General features: G+C 47.0%; 1 protein-coding gene across 1 annotated transcript in view; it reads left to right on the forward strand.

The window, feature by feature from the left end:
* The window catches only part of ATRN (attractin), a 156,690-nt gene that overhangs the window by 104,609 nt on the left and 30,789 nt on the right, over nt 1-21,292 (forward strand). Inside the window, exons 25-26 of the mRNA XM_054172307.1 lie at nt 5,523-5,584; nt 16,952-17,030. Coding sequence (XP_054028282.1) covers nt 5,523-5,584; nt 16,952-17,030 — 141 coding nt within the window. The remainder of the gene's footprint in view (nt 1-5,522; nt 5,585-16,951; nt 17,031-21,292) is intronic.

Here is a 21,292-nt window from a genome sequence, read left to right on the forward strand (position 1 = left end):
TGATGCAAGTGGCTGTGACCAGGCTAGAGAGCCACCTGAAAGCTAGCTCAGCAAAGATCAGCTTTCAGCTGCAGTGGGCTGTGGGTCTGGCTTGCTCTGCTGCTCAAACACACTGTACACTCCTGCTGGGGTACGAGAAGAACTGCTTACAGGGGCAGCATTGATGGAAGGGATGGATGGTGGTGAAGTCTTGGTCTGTAACAAGCTTTGCTTCTTCCTCAGGGATGCAAATATCTTTTGGTTTTTTTCAGAGTAGGTCTTGCTTGGCACTGAACTGAACATTAACCCTGCCCCGAGGTGAGGAGCTGTAGTGCTTCTCTTCCCTTTTGGAGATCCAGTGGCCACCTTTCACTGTCAAATGTCTTCATTCCCTGGCATTTGTATTCCATTATCCCTTTGTGTAACAGCCCAAGTGTACTTGGTGCAGTGCAATGCAAACAGTTCGGGTCTCAGGAGACTGACCTGCTCAGCCTTTTTTTTCCCTAGAGGAAAGAGGACCAAGGGCAGCTGATCCCCTGGCATCCAAAAATAAGCTTTCAGCACACTGTGACACAAAGCTACTCAGACAAAGCTGGAGTATGTTGTCCTAGGGCACCAACGGTTAGAACAGGGTTTGTGAGGTTGCTTTAAGAAGTTCATGGTTTCCTAGGCTGTGGAATTTCCTTCTAGGTTGTGGAGTCTCCCTCTCTGGAGAGGTTCCAACCTCACCTGGGTTCTGTCATCTCCCTTGGGTTGCTGCTGAGTGAGCAGGGTGACATTAAAAATACCAGCAGAAAGTCCAGCACTCCTATGGTTATCTCTCTGTCTTCACAGCTTGCCTAGGTTCAGTAGAGACATTGACAGAGCGTGTGAAACAGCAGCAGCATGTGGCAGAGCCAGGCCCACCCTTCAGGTGCTGCAGCTGGGTTGCTAGATTGGCTCAGGCTTTCCTGGAGTCTCACTGTTGAGACTGCTGGAGTTGGCTGGTTGCTGCTGTTGAGTGGAGAGCACCAAGAGCAAGCTGTGTTCTGCCACATGTTGTCACCACAGCTCCTTCTGCTTGTGTCTAAATGAGAACTGAACCAGGCAATGCTGTTCCTCTTGAGCACAAGGACAACCTTTCCCCCATCTCTGTCATAGAGGGCAGAGTGACAGCTCTCATGACTTTGGCTTTGCTCAAGAATACCTGAAAACTGTGTGTGCTTCACCTGGTCCTTTGGCAGAAGCACAGGCACTCAGCATTCAGGCCACAGCATCCTCTTACTGTTGTCTGTATTCTCCAAGGTCAGACTAAATCCTTGCCTCTAACCATGAAAAGAAGAGACAGCAGAGATACTGAGGAGGAAAGAGGGGAACTGTACATAAATGTCACCTGCAGCTTGTTTGGCTGCTGGCTTTGTCTCTGTGGAAGCCCTTGGAGCTCCTGGCCTCACAGTTTTCCATGCTTACTTTTTTTGTTCTTTAGCTATGGTGCTGGGGCTGTAGTTAAATAAAGAAACCCTCTGAATTTCTGTGGGTTTCAGTGCTGTGTGGTCCCATAAACCTTGAAAACATGAGTGCTGTGGCATTCTCCCACCTGCTGGGTGAGGTTAATGCATCTAGCAGGAGGGACCTTTTGATACCTTCTCCATTCACAGCAAGCACCACGCTCCAGTAGCCTGCCTCACGGTGTGCCTTCTCTGTTGCACTCCTCTGGTTTCAGGAGTTAATTGGACTTCTGTTTTTTCTCTCCTTGTACAATTCTATTCTAGGAGTGTGTCCTGCTCAAAATATCACTGCCAGTTTCCCGTTTGCTCATGTCTCATATGAAGTTGCTGATGTCAATTGAGTCACTTTGTACCACAGTGGAGACAGAGAGGAACGTGGCGTGTAAATAATCCTGAATTGTTAGCAGGGGAAGAACAGGTGCAGAAAGAGGGCTGCCAGTCTTTGCTCATCTTCTCATAGAATGGCTTGGGTTGGGAGGGACCTTAAAGATCACCTAGTCCAACCCCCTTGCCATGGACAGGGACACCTTCTTCTAGATCAGGTTGTTTAAAGCCTAACCTGGCCTCCAAACACTTCCAGGGATGGGACATCCACAACTTCTCTGGGCAGCCTGTGCCAGTGTCTCACCACTTCCACACTGAAGGCTGCCTATCCTCACAGAATCACAGAAACATTCAGGTTGGAAAAGACCCTCAGGATCACCAAGTCCAACTGGTAACCCTACTCGACAAGGTTTATCCCTTGTCCTATCACTATTGCCTTGTAGAAAGTCCCTCCCCATCCTTCCTGTAGACCCTCTAAATCTCCAGGCTGCACATCCCCAACTCTCCCAGCCTGGTCTCACAGCAGAGGGCTTCCAGCCCTCCCAGTATTGCTGTGGCCTCCTCTGGCCCTGCTCCAACAGGTCCCTGTGTGTGCTGTGGACTCCAGATCTGGCCCCAGCACTGTGGAGGGTGTCTCAGCAGAGCAGAGGGGCAGAATCCCCTCCCTGCCCACACTGCTGGGAATCGGCTCAGGACAGGCTGACTCTGGGCTGTGAGCACTCAGTGCTGGCCCCTGTTGTGCTTCTCGTCAAAGAGCACCCCCAAGTCCTCGGGAGAGGAGATACCAAGCTCAATCAGTTTGAAATGCCGTTTGTTACTGAAAGGTCAGTTAAGTTCAAATTGCCTTTCCTTTACTCAGGATGTTTTGTGGCCAAGTACTCGGCCATTAACTCCTTTGAAGCGTGTCTTTTGAGATGTTGTTGGCTAGCTGGAGGCAGCCAAATTTCCTCCTCTGCTGAATATTTTATGCTAAGGAAATGATAAAGAAAGCAAAGCTCTTGATCCTGCGTTTGAATCAGTCCATATAGCCGGCTGGTTTTGTTCCTCTGGAAAGCAGCCAGATTGTTTTGATCTCTCAATTGATGTGGCATTAGAGGAAGCCTGATAAGCTGGTGTGCTGTTTGCAGGTACCTTTTCAGATCAGATAAACACAAGCATTAGAATATTCTCTGGAATTAACCTAATTAATGTTCTGATCTGTTTTGATGTGCACTGCTTAAGGCTCCAGCAGAAGGTAGTTTCAAACCTCTCTGAAGGACACGGGTGGCGTGAGAGTGGCAGTTGGGCTTTGCAGCTGGGCCGAAGTGCTGCTTGCCACTTGGAGGAGACTTTCCCAGCCCTCACCACCAGCTAGATGCTGGTTCCTGTGGTTTCCCTGCTGATTCCTTCAGTGCACAATTAGCTGCTTTAATTATTTTTTTTTTTTGGCAAAAGGATAAATGAATCTCCTACTGTCATTTAAACTTAATTACAAATCTGTGCTGCTAAGAAATGTGGAGCATATTTCCCTGTCCCCAGAATGAGCAGGCTCTTTTAACAGCTATTTCTAACCACTTTTTGGTTTGTTTTTTTTTTTTTTGGGTAACTGAATTAATTAAGTCCTAGGAACAGATTACATTAGGGGAAATTAAGCTCTAAGTAAGCAAACTATTAACAATTATGATCCTAAATTGCCTGTGACATAAATTGGTCAGGTTTAATAGCAGAAAGTGTTTCTAGCTTGTGAGAAGCCAATTGCAGAAAACAACCTGGGTGCTTATTTTCCTGTGTACAAGGGAACAGACCCTCAGCTGGTCTTTGCAAGAGAAGAGCTCCAACAGGTAGCAGCAGCAGCTCCCCTGGTGAAGCTTTTGTAGTGCTTCGGTAGGAAACAGGACAAAACTCTTCTCCTCTGTTGTATTTCATGCCTGCACTTGTCACCAAACAAAGCCTTCCTCTAGTAGAGGCTGAGAGATGAATTTGCAGTCCCATCAATCTGCCCCAGAATCTGCCCTTTGTAAGCAAGAGCAGAGTGTCTTCTAATGGGTTTCCATCACACAAACTGGTCTTGATGGTCACCTGCAGTGGTCTGGCCCAGTGAAAACTGCATGAGGCTCAACAAGTCCAAGTGCAGGGTCCAGCATGTGGGTTGGGCCAGTTCCAGGCACAAACCCAGGCTGGGTGCTGGGTATTTGAGTCAGAAACTTCTTTGCCTCAAAGACATTCCAGAATCATAGAATGGTAGGGGCTGGAAGGGACCTCCAGCCATCTTCAAGTCCAGTTCCCCTGCCAAGGCAGGATCACTTAAGGCAGGTCACACAGGAAGGCATCCAGATGGATCTTGAAAGTCTCTAGAGGAGGAGACTCCACAACCTCTCTGGGCAGCCTGTTGCAGTGCTCCAGCACCCTCCCAGTGAAAAAGCTTTTCCCCATGTTGAGGTGGAGCAGTTTTATGCCAATAAAACCATCTCAGTTACCATGCACTGAGTCAGAATAAGAAGTGAAGTCATACTCAGTGACTTTTTCTAATCCAAAAGCTATTGGGAAACAAGGAACTGTGTTCTCTTGTCTTCTGCAGGCATCACAAGCATCTGGTCTGCAGGTTTCAAGTCAGCTTTTCAGTGAAGCAGGAGTTATGTGCTGTAAAGGAGCTTTCAACTTCAGAACATTGCAATACATTTATAAGGGAATTAGTTTGTTCAGCTTCTGTAGCAAGTTGCAATGAATATTTAAAGCAAATATGATAATGGAAGGTGCTTTTGAGCCACAGAAACCCAAGCAGTAACTCGTTTTGCATCTATTCATGATCTGTGGAATGTGACTGTTGCTGGGAGGGGAGATTTGTATTTGTGCTCAAGGCAGCACAACGTGCAGTTTATTAGGGAAAAGAAAAAGAGCAAATTATGCCTTAAGCCAATTGAATAGCCCTGGAATCTTTTGTAAGTGACACTTTAAAATCAATTCAGTTGCTGCATGAAAGAGTTAATAGCCTGTTGTGGTGCTGAGATTGATAGTCAGAGGAGACAGGAGGTACCTGCAAAGAAACTCCTGCTCCCTGCTATTGCAGAAGTTGCTCTGCTGTTGACTTGCCTCCCTCTGCTCCTTTAATTTTTACTGAATCTTTCCTTCTCCCTCTAACCACCTCCCAGCTCCCTGTTCACTTCTTCCCTCTGATTTCTTTTTTGTCCAAAGCACGCACTTGTTTTCCCACTTGCCCCTGCAGTTTGAGGGGATTGCAGGGAAGGGAGGTAGGATGAATGCCACTTTACAGCATCTGTTACCTTCTGCCTTTCATGCCTCTTTGCTGCTCTTGCTGCAAGTTACCTACCCAAGGAGATGTTGGTGTGTAAATAACGAGGAGGGGCGTGCATTCTGAGCCTACAAAATGCTGTATTTGGGTTGCTGTGGACATCATAATTAGAGATGCTCTAATCTGATCTCTGGGAAATGCCTGTGTTCTGACTTTGTGGGATATTTTTGTTCTCCAAGGTAGTTAAAATACACTGAAGGCAATTCCTTCAATGCTGTTGGGAGAGATGTTCCTTGTCTAGTCACTTAACACGATGCAACTTGAGGTTTTAGTTTGTTTCCTTTCCCCTCAGAGTATTTCAGAGCTTTTCCAAAGCAGTGTGCACCAATGCTCATTGAGTAAAGATCCATTTCATTGTACTTTTTTGATCCCAACAGCAGTGCATCTGGAGTGCAGTTTACTGAGCAGTGAGTAACAGGAGGCATTTGTGTTTTCTCTTGCAGATTGCATTCTCACAGCACAGCAACTTTATGGACCTGGTGCAGTTCTTTGTGACCTTTTTCAGGTATTGTCCATTTAAGATAGTTAAATGTTTCTTCTTTGGGTTTTGCTCTCTGCTGTAGCCTTTGGGTTTTTAACTTCAATGTCTGACACTGTAGCCTAGAAAATGGAAATCTCTGCAATGTTTCAAGTATTCTGTGAGGGAATAGTTAGGAAAACTCGCAGTCCATCTTTGCAAATGAATCTTGGTCCTGTGTGTGAAGGGAAGGGGAGGCTGGAGGTAGGGGAGGCTGTTTGAAGTGGAGAAGCTGCTTTTAAAATGATGTAGAAGACATCATAGGAGTTACCACATCATGGATCAAATGGATAACTTACAGCCAGTGCAGATACACAGCATCAGACAAAAATCAGCCAGCGTGGGCTCATCTCAAACTGAGTGAAGCTTGGACTGATGTCAGACTCCTTAGGTAGCACCTCTTGGTTTTAAACTGAGCTCTGAAGACATGTCAAGTTTAACACAAACACACACTTCAGCACAACTGAAGCCAAATACCCTTTTGTCCTTGTGAGCTGCTTGGGAAAGTTCATTTCTTAGTGTGAAGCACCCTGATGATTCCCTGGAAGTGAGGACCAACAGAAACAATCTCAGCACTTGTTTTCTCTTCCATCCTCCAAGAAAGCATAGCCCAACAAAGAAACTAAATGCTTCCCCCCACCCCAGCATCACAGGCCAGCTCTTTCGGGTTTCAAATCTCATGTGTCAGCCTCTGTTCCAGGAACTGTTAATACTCCACAAATACAAACCAATGGTTGATTGATAAGAACTCCCTCAGGAGGGCTGTACTTGGGGTAAACAGCACTGCAGATCCTCCATCCTCTTTGAAAGCAGGCAACGTTGTACCCATTTTAACATAAGCAATGGGAATAATATCTTGCTTTAGATTCCATGCTGAATTTAATTAAAGCAAGGAGTTCCAGATGGGTCCTTCAGACAAGTGGTTTAGATCATTTATTTTTTTTAAGTGTGTGGCAGTCCCAGAGTGGAGTGTGCTTTAATAGAATCCCACATAAACAGCATGCTCAAACCACCACCTTGCTGCCATTGATACAGATGAAGTGTTTACTCCAGGATCAGACTGAAGCATTTGTTAGGCTGAATCCAGCTCGGTCAAGGTCTGCCCTAAAGATCTTTGTGGCAAGGTAATTACTTAAAAGGAGAATGAATAGGGAAGCACTTGGTTCTTCAGTTCCTCTTTGATGGCAGGAGAGTAATCTGGGCTTTAAAGCCTATCCATCAGTTCTCTGCTGACCCAGATCCACCTGCATGTGAGAGTTTGAAACTCTGCTATATGAGGGATTCCTCCAGCCCTGTGATTGGAAGAGAATCACAGGTTGAAGCAGAAGATACGTGCATAATAGATCAGTAGCACAGCTGAAAATGCAAGTCCACAATAGAGAAGACTGCAAGGGGATCTTCTCAGTGCTGATCAGTTTAGAAAGGGTCAGCAGGATGGGGCCAAACTCTTTTCAGTGGTGCCCAGTGACAAGACAAGGAGTGACTGGAACCCAGGAGGTTCCATCAGAACAAAGGAAAAACATCTTTGCTGGGAGGGTCCTGGAGCAGGCTGCCCAGAGAGCTTATGGAGTCTCCTTCCTCTGGAGAGGTTCCAAACCCACCTGGATATTGTGATCTTAAGCAGCCTCCTGTGGGTGACCCTGCTTTAGCAGGGGCTTGGAATGGATGATCCCTACAGGTGCTTTCCAGTCCCCACCATGCTTAGGTTCTGTGAAAAGTTAGGCAGATTGAAGATAGCCAAGAGGAGTTTTCCTTCCCTCCTTCACTGCTATCCTGTGGATCCCCTTGAGAGGTTCTGTTGCTGTACTGTTTAACGTGCCAGAGCAATAAGATGTGTATTTAGGAGAAGACAGTTGATTGGTGTTTTCCAAGTAAGCATTTATAATGCATAAAAAATTCTCCCATTCTTTAACTGTAGCCACTGCTGAGTTCCTCTCCCAGTATTTCCTTTTGCAGTCCCTGTAACTCACTCAGTAAGCAGTGGGTTGGAACAGCAGGCTTCATCTCTGCTGTTTGTAGGGGCAACGACTGAAGCGCTTGCAGTTCTGATGCTCTAGGGTGTGTTTTGTAATTACACTTGGATCCAATTTAGACCATAAATAAGTAATGTCTGATAGCCCCCTGTGATGTTAATGAGAGAGGATTGGCTGAAAAGTCTCACATCAAATAGAGGTAATGAAAAGGCTTTCTGCAGAGCCTGAAGACAGTTGGTAAAACCACCTTGGAGATACAGGCCACTTAAACTCAAAATCATCCTTCAAATCTCTCCAGCACTGCCCTGGGCAGCCTGTTCCAGGGCTTGGCAACCCTTTGAGGAAGAAATTGTTCCTCTTGGCCAACCTAAACCTCCCCTGGTACAACCTGAGGCTGTTTCCTCAAGTCCTGTCACTTCTTCCATGGGAGAAGAGACCAACCCTCACCTGGCTCCAGCTTCCTTTCATGGAATTGTAGAGAGTGAGGTCTCTCCTCAGCCTCCTTTTCTCCAGGCTGAACAACCCCCATTCCTTCAGCTGCTGCTCACAAGACTTCTGGCCTAGACCCTGCACTAGCTTTGTTGTCCTCCTTTGGTCACACTCTAGCACCCCAACATCCTTCTTGGAGTGAGTGGCCCAAAACTGTAACCTCACCAGTGCTGAGTACAGGGGGACAATCCCTGCCCTGGTCCTGCTGGCCACACTACTGTGCAGGCCAGGATGCTCCTGCAGCTCCTTCAGGAGCAGTGCAGTGCGGAGCACGAGGCCAGGTGTGGGGCTGTATGTTAGCATTATTTTATTTAACAACACATTAAGGTTTTATTTTAAGCTAAGCAAATGTCAGTGGGTAATGGCTGGGTGGAAGGGTGAAGTTATGGTGTCATTAATGCTGCATTAGAATGGGAGCTGCAGCAGAAATTATTTTCTGACCATTGTTAACCTTTGCAGAGCTGAATCCACTGTAAGCCAGTTGTGGCTTTCCCCACTCTTTCCTCCTCTGCTTTTCGTAGCAGAGCTCTTTCACTTGCAAATCTTGCTGTTGCCTTGCAGGATCTTGTGGTGGGTTGAAATTTCACCCCCCCAGCATTGACTTTTCCAGCCCAGCCCAGTTGAAAGCAAATGAAAGCTGTATTTACAAGCAAGCTCCACTCTACAATGAAATGCAGTGAATATGTACAACATGTACAGTAGTTACAATATTTACAACTAATAAACAGCACAAGAACAAGCTACTTGCTTCTCCTTTTTTCTGCCCCCTACCCCACTGTACGTAAAGGAGAAAGGAGCAGAGAAAGTTGCTGTTAGACTTGCCCAAAACAATGCAGCAACAAGGTCAAGCAGAAGCACCACAGAGGTGATTTGACCTGCTTTGGCAGTCAGTAGTAAACACTTTGTTAGTATCTCTGCTTCCTTGCAGGGCTACAGGCTTGGGTCAGAGTGGCTGGAGAGCGTCCAGGCAGAAAGGGACCTGGGGATAATGGTTGAAAGTAGGCTGAACATGAGCCAGCAGTGTGGCCAAGAAGGCCAGTGCCATCCTGGCCTGTATCAGCAACAGTGTGGCCAGCAGGAGCAGGGAGGTCATTCTGCCCTGTACTCAGCACTGGTTAGGGCACACCTTGAGTCCTGTGTCCAGTTTGGGGCCCCTCAGTTTAGGAAAGATGCTGAGTTGCTGGAAAGTGTCCAGAGAAGGGCAACAAAGCTGGGGAGGGGTTTGGAGCACAGCCCTGTGAGGAGAGGCTGAGGGAGCTGGGGTTGCTTAGCCTGGAGAAGAGGAGGCTTGGGGAGACCTTACTGCTCTCTACAACTACCTGAAGGGAGGTTGTAGCCAGGTGGGGGTTGGTCTCTTCTCCCAGACAACCAGCACAGGAACAAGAGGACATAGTCTCAAGCTGCACCAGGGGAGGTTTAGGCTGGAGGTTAGGAAGAAGTTCTTCCCAGAAAGAGAGATTTGCCATTGGGATGTGCTGCCCAGGGAGGTGGTGGAGTCACCATCATTGGAGGTGTTTAGGAAGAGCCTGGATGGGGTGCTTGGTGCCATGGTTTAGTTGATTACATGGTGTTGGATGATAGGTTGGAATCCATCTCAAAGGTCTCTTCCAACCTGGTTTATTCTATTCTATTTTATTCCTTGTCTTCCAAAACATCTGGGAATGCCACCACACCTGCTGACAATGGGCATTTCACCAGTGTGCTTTTGAACACAGAGGATGTGAAAATACCTGCTGTTTTGAATATTTGGCATTCTAAACTGGTACTGCTCACCAGTGATCCTTATATTTGAAACCAAAAAGCAAATCTGTTATTTCTTCTGTGCTGCTCTGTAGAGATTTCTAATGGAACTATTAAGAACAGTTTGAAGGAAACAAAGATGCGGAAGGGCATTAAGCAAGAGCAGATACTAGAGCTGGAAGCATGACTTGTGTGCTAGCTGGCTGTAAAGCAGTTAGCATGCAACTAGCCAGGAGAAGACCTAGTGGCAGGAAGGTCACAGAACACCACTGCTGCCATTCCTCTTCCTTAGTGTTGCAGCCCTAAAAAACCCAAAATGAGCAGGTGGAGGTAGTGACCAACAAAATTCCCTAAGATGTCAGAAGTCTGAATTGACCACAACTGAAACCAGAGCTTCCTGCCAAAGAAGCTGTTGAGGCTATAAAATCACAGAATCACATAGAATATAACAGAATAGAGAACAAACCAGATCAGAAAAGACCTTTGAGCTCATTGAGTCTAACCTATCACACAACACCATCTAATCATCTAAACCATGGCACTCTGTGCTTCATCCAGGCTCTCTTTAAACACCTCCAGTGATGGTGACTCCACCACCTCCCTGGGCAGCACATTCCAAGGGCCAATCCGTGAAGAATTTCTTTCTAACATCCATCCTAAACCTTCCCTGGTGCAGCTTGAGACTGTGGCCCAGGTACCCCTGGCCGCTCTCCAACAACTCTGGCCTCAGCCTGTAGTGCTCCATGGGGGGGTTGTAGCCAATGTGTAGAACCTGGCGCTTAGATGTGTTAAATCTCATGCCCTTGGACGCTGTCCAGCCTGTCGAGGTCCCTCTGCAGAGCTCTCCCACCCTCTAACAGATCAACACCTGCCCCCAGCTTGGTGTCATCTGCACATTTGCTGCTGATGGACTTAATCCCCTCATCCAGATCATCAATAAAGGTATTGAACAGGCTGGGGCCCAGCGCTGATCCCGGGAGGACACCACTAGTGCCTGGCTGCCAGCTGGCTGTGGCACCGTTCACCACCCCTCTCTGGGCTTATGAAAAAGGCAGGCTGTCTGTCTGCAGGCAGGAAGGCAGGGTGCTGGGGCCTTGTTCCAATTATGCTGAGGTTTAATGCCTCGAGCGCTTACCAAAACGCAGCCTATAACTCTCCCCAGCAGATGAAAATTTACTCCCAAATAGCGCTTGCGCTGGCTTCCAATTCATCAAAATCATTTGGGATGTGTTTCCAGTGATCATCACAGCGCTTTCTGAAATCATTAACTGCCCTCTATATGTTAAAACATATTAGTGTTGAGGCTGCTGTATATCCTGGCACTTAAAAGTGCCATTTTTTACTAGCAGTTCTGATGTTGACAAACGTGGTAGGAGGCTTTAATAATTGGGCCCTAACGCAGCGGATGGATGCCTCGTATCAAAGTGCTGATGGAGTTTTCCAGCTATTTAAAAATGAGAAAAAGAGCTTTAAGGAGAGCTGGGGTGGAGAGAATATCATCTGTGCCACGAACGGGAGCTCGGAGTATGGAATCTAAGCGGGCAAGGGGTGGGGTGAGTTCAGGCTTTTCCTGGCAGGGCAGGGTTGATCTCCCCCAGGGATTGGTGCTGGGCCCCGTCCTCTTTAACATCTTCATTGATGATCTGGGTGAGGGGGTTGAGTCAGTCATCAGCAAGTTTGCAGATGACACCAAGTTAGGAGCAGATGTTGGTCAGTTAGAGGATAGAAAGGCTCTGCAGAGAGACCTCGACCGACTGGACAGATGGGCAGAGTCCAATGGGATGGCATTCAACAAGTCCAAGTGCCAGGGGCTGCACTTTGGCTACAGCAACCCCATGCAGAGCTACAGGCTGGGGTCAGAGTGGCTGGAGAGGGACCTGGGGGTGCTGATTGACAGCCACCTAAACATGAGCCAGCAGTGTGCCCAGGTGGCCAAGAAGGCCAATGGCATCCTGGCCTGCATTAGGAATAGTGTGGCCAGCAGGAGCAAGGAAGTCATTGTGCCCCTGTACTCTGCACTGGTTAGGCTACACCTTGAGTCCTGTGTCCAGTTCTGGGCCTCTCAGTTTAAGAAGGACATCGAGACACTTGAAGGTGTCCAGAGAAGGGCAATGAGGCTGGGGAGAGGCCTTGAGCACAGCCCTCTGAGGAGAGGCTGAGGGAGCTAGGGTTGTTTAGCCTGGAGAAGAGGAGGCTCAGGGGTGACCTCATTGCCCTCTACAACTACCTGAAAGGAGGTTGTAGCCAGGAAGGGGTTGGTCTCTTCTCCCAGGCAACCAGCACCAGAACAAGAGGACACAGTCTCAAGCTGTGCCAGGAGAGGTTTAGGCTGGAGGTGAGGAGAAAGTTCTTCACTGAGCGAGTCATTCGTCATTGATCCCCTCCCTGTGCTGCCCAGGGAGGTGGTGGAGTCACCGTCCTTGGAGGTGTTGAAGAGGGGATTGGACATGGCACTTGGTGCCATGGTCTAGTCATGAGGTCTGTGGTGACAGGTTGGACTCAATGATCCTCGAGGTCTCTTCTAACCTTAGTGATACTGTGATACTGGGTTACCCTGCAGTGTAAAGAGCACCCAAGCCCTATGCACTAACCACCAATGCTGGCATTGAGGCCCACTGAGAGGAGCTTGCTCATAACCATCTTGCTCATTTATTGTGTTTCACCTAATACATAATTAAGGCTTACTGAAGTAAACTGTTTATCAAATAGAATATAGTCCATAAACTGTGAAAGAAGGGAGGGAGTTTATTGTGGCTTTTCAGTACTTAAGGGGGCCTTTGAGAGATGAATGTTTATAGCAGGGTCTCTTAGGACAGGACAAGGAGTGATGGTTTAAACTAGAAGAGATTCAGGCTGGAGAGAAGGGAGAAATGTTTTACACTGAGGGTGTTGAGACCCTGGCCTGGGCTGCCCAGAGAGGTGGGAGATGTCCCATCCCTGAAACCATTCCAGGTCAGGGTATCTGGGGCTGTGAGCAACCTGCTCTAGTTGCTGGTGTCCCTGCTGATTGCAGGGGGCTTGGGCTGGATGAGCTTTCAAGGTCCCTTCCAAGCCAAACCATTCTGTGTTTCTATGCTCTCTGATCCAGCTCTTTGATCTTTTTTGTCTCAGAGAAACAGATGAGGAGAAATGATACAAAAGTGTTGTTTGAGATGGCAAGAGCAAGAGAAGATTCAAATGACCAGTGGGTCTCAGGAATGAAGGAGGGTCTCAGTAGGCTCATATTTTTGGAGGAGAAAGAAAGAAAAGGAGAAGGTAAAACTAGTCCTGAAGCTAAGGTTTATTTTTAAAGCCGTTTAGAGATGGATATTCATCACTGACTGAGAGGTCACTGAGGCTGTTCTGGAGAAAGCAGGGCAGAGTGTGGCATTTGACCCGGACTCTGCCAACCGTGGACTTCCCCTCCAAATCATTTTCCAGCACAGCTCTTCTTCCACATAGCTGTTTCTTTCCCTCACTTCCGTACTTGCAGTTGCTTTCCTAGAGAAGGTATGGGGGAAAAAAGCTTCTTTAAAGCTGCTGATGGGAGGACAGGACCTTTGAACTTGTTTCTGGGTGTTTTAGGCTGAGCAAACCCAGCAGATAGAGCTTGACTTTGCTCTACCCCCAGGGCTCTTCCAACAGGTGATGATCCCAACCCGGCAAGCAGGCACTGCCCTTAACATGCTCTAAGGGGCTGTCGTGCAAGGGGGAGATTTCCTCAGTGCTTTTCTAACTTTTGTGGGTATTTGCTGCCTCCTTGTGACAGTCCAAAGATGCATGGTGCTGTTCCGAGACGCAGGAGGCTGCGGCAAGCACTTACAGAAGAGTTTTACTGATCCTTAATGTCTCTTTGGAAGGCCTTGGCTGAGGTGCCAGAAGTGGGACAGGGCAGAGAAACCCTTGTGGTGTGCACTGACATGTACAACGTTGCATTTTGGAAAGGGGATTTAATATGAGGATAAACATAATCCTCTTGGTCCTCCAGCTTTCTTTTCAAGGGAGTAAATGAATATGTAGGGAGGTGCTGGCTTTAAGTCAACCAAATCAGCTCATTGGGGTCGAATTTGTCCTGCAATGAAGCCATTTTCATCAGCATGTTTTGGCATGTGTCTTCATTTCAGCGTGTGTGTTTCTGGTGCTGTCTGGTAGATCCATGGAGTACATGTGTCCTGTCAGGGTCACCTCCAGGAAGGTGGAGGTTGCTGGTTGTGCCCAGCACAAAGCAGCTTTCGTCTGTATGCTTTGCTTCCTGAGAAACTCCTCCTGAAGGCAAATCTCTGACATGGGTGCTAGAGATTGATGAAGTATCTGGCCTTTTGCCCTCTGGATATTCCATCTCCTTTCCCCAGATAAAGGGCTGTTGAGGAGGTAGACTAGGCTAAACCATGGCAGCAGCTACTGCCCATGACATGCATCTAAAAAGATTTATCCTGAGATGAAGCTTCTCACTGGAGTCATGACGTCAAGGCAATTGCCTGGCAGGTGCTGTGCTTTGGCGGCATGTCCTGGGGACTCCTGCAGATGCTTTGAATATTGTTGTTTTCCTGGTTACATTAAATGTGGAGCCAGGAACACTTCTCCTGCTGCCTTCAAGGTTTTGTTTTATTTCCACCTTGCATTTGTATGGTGATGTGAAAATGTTACTGAAAACAAAGCAGAGCACAGGTGTAGCTCGTGTTTGGCTGTGCTGGTTTTGCATGGAGAGACGTGTAGAATGGTTTGGGTTGGAAGTGACCTTAAAGACCACTTAGTTCTAACACCTCTAGCACTGGCAAAGACACCTTTCTCTAGATGAGATTGCTCAAGGCCTCATCCAGCCTCTCCTTAAACACTTCCAGAGAGGGAGCATCCACCATCTCCCTGGACAAGCTGTTCCCAGTGTCTGCCCACCCTCACTGTAAAGGTTATTGGGCTTTTATTGCTTTTTGGGGAGCACTGTCCTCTTTGCATCTCAGAACCAAAGCCAATGTTGCTTTAAGTTTCTTTAAGGAAAGAGGGAGCTTAAAAGAAGAAAAACCAAATCCATTGAGTGAGTGTGGTAGCAGTTGTGCCTTGGGGAAGTCCCAAGACAAATGTTGGCACTCAAGAATTCTGCTGGTCCATCATTCACTCGTGCCTGTTCAAGTGTGGCCTCAACAAAAATCCATCTAGTCTAAACGTGACCCTGGCCAGGAGAGAGATCCTGCTCCCAGGTGCTATGCTTAGTCTGCCATCGCTTAATGCAGCAGCTGGGAGCTTCAGGAAGGGAAGGGAAAGCTGAAGGTAGGAAACCCTCAATAATACATGTTCCTTACCAAAAGAGGCACTAAAGATTTAACGTATACTCTTTACCTTAATAGGGGCACGGTGGCTTTTTTTACTGCAGAAGTCAGTAATAATCCAGTACCTCTCAAAAAGGAAAATAAACCAGCCATTAAAAATGCTTGTCTAAACTATTAGTGTTTGCAGGGGAATGGGCAGGCTCTGGCAGGGAAATAATGGCAGATTTTAATATTGAGGGGAAGCGTGGGGGAAGTGATTTGGAATATGGACCTCTTAAAATGCAAAAGGCCAAACAAATCTCCCCATGATCCTGCCTGAATTTGTCATGAAATAAGCACCGTAGGAGCCTTCAAAAGCCCTGCAGGTGTTTTAATGCTGAAGTCATGCAAGTGCAAATCTTTTAATAGCATCTACTGTAGGATAGTAAAACACATTTCGGTACATATCTGAGCTTGAAGAGTAATTAGGGTGCATCACATGGTGCCTGTGTGTTACCACCAGGCAGTGTCCTTCAGCATCCCATCTGCGTGGCTCTTCAGTCCCTGCAGGGATGGGGACTCCACCAGTGCCCTGGGCAGCCTTCACACAGTCCCAGTATGGTGGGGGTTGGAAGGCATCTCTGGAGATCATCTAGTCCAACCCCCCTGCTAAAGCAGGGGCGCCCACAGCAGCTTGCTCAGGATCACAATGTCCAGGTGGGTTTGGATTCTGTCCAGGGAAGGAGACTCCACAACTTGTCTGGGCAGCCTGCTCCAGGGCTCACAGAATCACCAAGGTTGGAAGAGACCTCAAAGATCATCAAGTCCAACCTGTCACCACAGACCTCATGACTAAACCATGGCACCAGGTGTTACATCCAATCCCCTCTTGAACACCTCCAGGGACGGTGACTCCACCACCTCCCTGGGCAGCACATCCCAATGGCTAACAACTCTCTGGGAAGAACTTTCTCCTCACCTCCAGCCTAAACTTCCCCTGGTGCAGCTTGAGACTGTGTCCTCCAGCACCTTCCCAGCAAAGAGGTTTTTCCTCATGCTAAGAAATAAATCATCTCTTCTGGTTCATCTTCCTTGAAGCACTCCCTTTAGATATCCACTGGAGCACAGGAAGGGAGGTTTGGAGACTTTCTCCTACACATCAGTGCAGCACTTGAGAAGAGAGGCTTTCACTGGGCTTCAGATGTACAAAAGGGAAAGTTTTCATCTTGGAAAGCCTCTGTGCCTTGAAGTTGCTCATTAAGTATTCAACATGATAAGATCATAACTGTTGATAAAAGTTGACTTTTATTATTCTTTTTATTATTCTAACTGCTTTTTGCTCAATCTGCTGCTTCTGCATTCTCTCCAGCGTTGATAAATCTGCTCAGCTTTTTCTGCTCTGCAGAATTAAGGAAGGCAATATAGATTTGGGGAAATCAAGAAATGCCTGTAGTTCTGCAGCAGCCAGCTATAAAGAATCCTCTGCACTTTATCTTGTTTTTTGTCATTGGGAAGAGGAAAAAAAAAAATCATCTATTTTTCTCTCCTCCTTTCAAGGCTTTCACTGCTTTGGGTTATCCTCTCACCTGCAATACCACCCGAGAGAGTCAATGCTGGCTTTTCCAATTTGATTAAGTCTTTTGACCTTACTGTTCTGATTTCCTGGTGAAAATTGGGGGATGGATAAAGAGGTCAAAGAGGTACCTGTGGCCTGGTTTGTTCTGCAGATAGAGGTGCATGGCTCCTCCCTGGGTGTCACAAGCACTGAACTGTGCCGGAGGCTTTGCTCTGCTCTATTATCTCTCCTCAAAGTACCTGGAAGAATTCTAGGAACTTTTAGTTGATCTTTTTCGATTTGCTTGAGTTTCTCAGCTGCTGTTATGCTCTGAACAAGGACAATAAGATATTTCTTTCTCTTTTTCCCTTTGCAGTTGTTTCCTGTCTTTGCTCCTGGTGGCAGCTGTGGTTTGGAAGATTAAACAGAGTTGCTGGGCATCGCGACGCAGAGAGGTTGAACTGGCAGAGCCGAATGCTGGCTCTTAAATGACTTCTTTATAGTTGTATTTATTCACAAATGCATAGCATTAACCTTCAGTTGAGGATAAGCTCCACTAATCTATAAATGCCTCTGTTTGGGGATTTATAATAGTGTACTTTCCATTACAGTTTCAGTGACAAATGATGCTATTTTAGTATCCTGATGCTGCAGTTTCTGTGAAGGACAAAAAAATGGGGGTTAAAGTCCTGAGTTGTCAGAACTCAGGTTCCAGGCAGGCACAAACACAACCTCCCCCCCAAGGAGGGGACTCTTCATGTCTGCTTCAAAAGAGAGCAGTTCAGCCCTGAACCTCTGAATAGCATTAGCTCCCCCTTTAATCTCTTATAAAAAGGCTAATCCTCATTTTCAAATTAAAAGGTTTTGGAGAGGTTGTCTTTTAATTCCCTGGAACACACTAGCATAAGAGAAAGGTGGGAGAAGCCACCCACAGCTTGAAGAGCTGTTGTGTGCTACTTAAAGAGGCAACTTTCGGTGCCACATCTTTCTCCTTCAACTAACCGTAGACCGTATCAGCTTCCAGAGTTGTTCTTGTCAGCCCCACCTGGCTCCAGCCTCCTTTCAGGGAGTTGCAGAGAGCCAGAAGCTCTGCCCTCAGCCTCTTTTTCTCCAGGCTCAGCCAGCTCAGTTCCCTCCTCACCAGGCTTGTGCTCTAGACCTTTCACCAGCTTTGTGGCCCTTCTTTGGCCATGCTCCAGCACCCACAATATTGTACCACTATCTGGTAGAGCTGTGTTTGTAGAGAACCAAGTCCTGTGTGCCACAGGGCAGATGACCACACATTCCTGGGGTTCTCTTCTGTAGTAACTGCTAAAACCATGGAAGGCAGAGCCCTGTGTAAGGCAAAGGCAGAGGTTGGGCTGAGCTACACCTGTGATTATTTTTAGGAGCTTTGTCTTGTGCAGTTGCTCTTCTTGCATACAAAATGAGAGCAGCCAGACTTTATTCACGTGAGCCCATGTGCATGTTCTATATTTAAGTGTATTAAGGTAATTTTCCCTAAGGACTGAGTTGCATTGCTCCCCTGCTTTGGAATTTTAGGGTGAAATCTGCCTATTCCCATAGATTTCCCTTCCAGCCCTCCTGCAGGGATGAAGCTCTTGGCAGCCACAGGCACCCCAGCCGTGTAACTGTTGTATCCAAGGGTGGTTTATTCCTCTGTTGTAACCGATCACCACCATTCTGGGGATTAATTTTTACAGTGCTGCAATTCTGTGCAAGTGCCAGTGTCTTGCCTATCCAAAAATCTCTTGTCTGGGTGTACTTCCCAGTGCAGAAATGGGAATAGTATCAGTGTGCTCTGAGGATCATCTTTCTTGTAATAAAGCAGGCTGATGCCTGATAACTCTTCTCCTCTTCATCCTCTTTCTGCTTCAGATGTTTCTGCTCTTACTTGTGAATTCAAATGCATAATCTAATCAGTAGTTTTCAAGCAGATAACCCTTAATCTGTGAAATAATGTAAGTCTTTGAGGTTTTCTGTATTCTCTGAAGGCAGATAAATTTTTACTAGGGTGGCTGTTTTTTTTTCCCTTCTCACCTTCTTGGCAAGAAAGTAAGCTGGAGTCAGCATAACATTCCCTGGTGGCTCCTGGGGTTCAAGTTGTCTGGGAATGTGTAAGGAATATAGACTGAGAAGCAAACACTGTGCTTTGGAGCTCAGGTGAAATGCTTCAGCAGCAGTGACCTAAATGAGAAATAGCTCTATAAATTCAGTTACTTTGAGCATGATGCATGTTTCAAGTTAAAACACAACCAACCTGGAGCTGCAGCAACCCATTGGCATGTTGTGGTCCAGATTCAGTTTACATGTGTGGCTGTTTGGCAGGCAGTTCATCGATGTGTTCTTTACCTGCCAAGTTCCTGGCTTTTGCCAGAGATGCTCCAGGCCCCTCAGCATCTTTACATGCTGCCTTGAAACCACCTCCTCCACCTCCTTCCACCACATTACAATTCAGAGGCAGGGTACAAGGAAAGATGATTAAGCAGCAGTGACAGGACACCCAATTCAGACAACATATTGTAAGCTTTACACTAATACATGCTGAGCCCGGGAGGAAGATATTTTTCTGGTTTGGGCTGCTTTTAGAAGTAGTCAAGTTACAGTTGTCTGTCTCCTATGGGCTGTGCTGTAGTCATTCTGTGCCTGTTCTCTAATCATAACCCAAAAGTAAGTAAAATATAATGCAATCTGCTGGTAATTCCCAGCTCTCCATCACTTCTGCTTCCAATATAAGCACGGCAAGTGCCTGGCTTCTTATCGCAGCGCAGGGTGAAAAGTTGATAGCTGAAGCTTAATCTGAGATATGTATAGGGCAGAAAAAGGGAGTGTGTTGAAAGGTCTAGTAGTCAAAATTATTCAGACAGTATTGCTTGGAAAATGTGCTGGGAGAAGTTGTACAGCTGTGCCTGGGGTATCAGCTGAAGGGAACAGCAGCGGCGTTTGCTGAACTACATTTGCATTGCACCTTCCTGGGAGAGCAGCTTGCCATAGGTCTGGAACCTACAGCAGCATCTAAGGTTCTCCTGACTCCTTTATTCCTGTCTGACCAACTGCTTGCCACGTGCCAGTGCTGATGTTCCTCAGCCTTAAGGCTAAGAAAGTCTTTTGGGTATGCAAACTCGGTGCAGCCAATGTGTAGTTGCAGGGAAGTGAGTTTGGAGCACCGAGCACAAGTTCAGGACTCGCAGAGTATAAAACTTGACCTGAAGTAATAATGGGAACAATTTGTGTCATATCAGGCATGCAGGAGATGGGATGGTAAATTGTCTGTTTATTCCCCCTCCAGTGAGCACAAAGTTTAAGTATCTTCAGACATCTTAAAGAGGGAAAATGGAAATAAAAAGGCAGCTTTTATAGGAGGCTTAGGATGAGGTGAATGATATTATGAAACAGGGATAGGAAACCTTTCTGTCTTGTCTGGAGAAAATGACACGTTAAATGTGGCAAGGTGATAACAGAGACTGATGCACAGAGGATGAGGATGGCATTAGAAATTCGGTGTGCTCATCTGCTGTTGTGAAGTTCCTCTCCTGTTGTTTTATTCTAGCATCCAAATCCCTGTTCTCTTCACCCTCAGCCTGCTGCTTCTCTACCACTTGGAGCAAGGCATCCCTGCTCTTGACCTTTCCAGCAAACAGAGCATGGGTAGTGATTAGGCCAGCCCGGTGTAACTGTCTACATGAGGGTCAGCTGGATCACTCTCCATGCCCCATTGTGTGGGGAGCATCAAGACCAAGCACTTACAGAGATGACTGAACCTGGGTGTCCAGAGCTCGATTTCACCCTCAACATACAGCAAACTGTCTGTATTTTGCTTCCTTTGTTGCCAAGACCATCCAGCACTGAACAGTTTTCCTCAGTGCACTGCCCAGCTTATTCAGGATGAGGTTTGTGTATTGATTTACTGCAGGGATTATCCTTCTCCTTCCTGAGCTCACTGCTGAAACCTTTTTTTCCTCCCAAGTGTATTCTAAATGTAGCAGTGCTGCTTTTTTTTCACTGGCATCCTCCCCTGTAACATCCATGGCCACTGTTTAGGCAGGTGGTTTTCTGTGCTCATTTTCACAACAAAGACTTTCCAAGAGATGGGAGCTGAGAATTATTTATTGCCCTGCCTTCCTTTGCTTCCCCCTGCTGCTCTCACCTGTTAGGGTTTCATTAATCTCTCATCCCTTCTCTCTCAGACTGTGATTAAGGTGCTTTGGTGAGTGAGTGGAGCATAGTGTTATGTGTAAGCATTACAGAGTCACAGAATCCCAGCATGCTGGGGGTTGGAAGGGAAAACATCATCTAGTCCAGGTTGCCCAGGACCACAATGAACAAGTGGGCTTGGAATCTCTCCAGAGGAGATAACTCCAAAACCTCTTTGGGCAGTCTGCTCCAGTGCTCTGCCACCCTCAGAGGAATATTTTTGTGATGTTCAGATGGAACTTACTACATTTCAGTTTGTTGTCATTGCCCCTTGTCCTGAGTCTGGCCCTATCCTTTTGCCCCTGACTCTTCAGCTCTTGCTGAATATTGATCAGATCCCCTCTCAGGCTGCTCCTCTCCAGGTTAAATAGCTCCAGGGCTCTCAGCCTTTCCTCATCACCAAGATACCCTAATCCCTTCACTGCCTTCATAGCCTCTGTTGGACTCTCTTCAGTAGTTCCCTGTTTCTCTTGAACTGGGGAGCCCAGAACTGTGCCCAGTGCTCTAGATGTGGCCTCACCAG

This window comes from Dryobates pubescens, chromosome 23 (genome assembly GCF_014839835.1).
Source record: "Dryobates pubescens isolate bDryPub1 chromosome 23, bDryPub1.pri, whole genome shotgun sequence".
Classification (NCBI taxonomy): Eukaryota; Metazoa; Chordata; class Aves; order Piciformes; family Picidae; genus Dryobates; species Dryobates pubescens.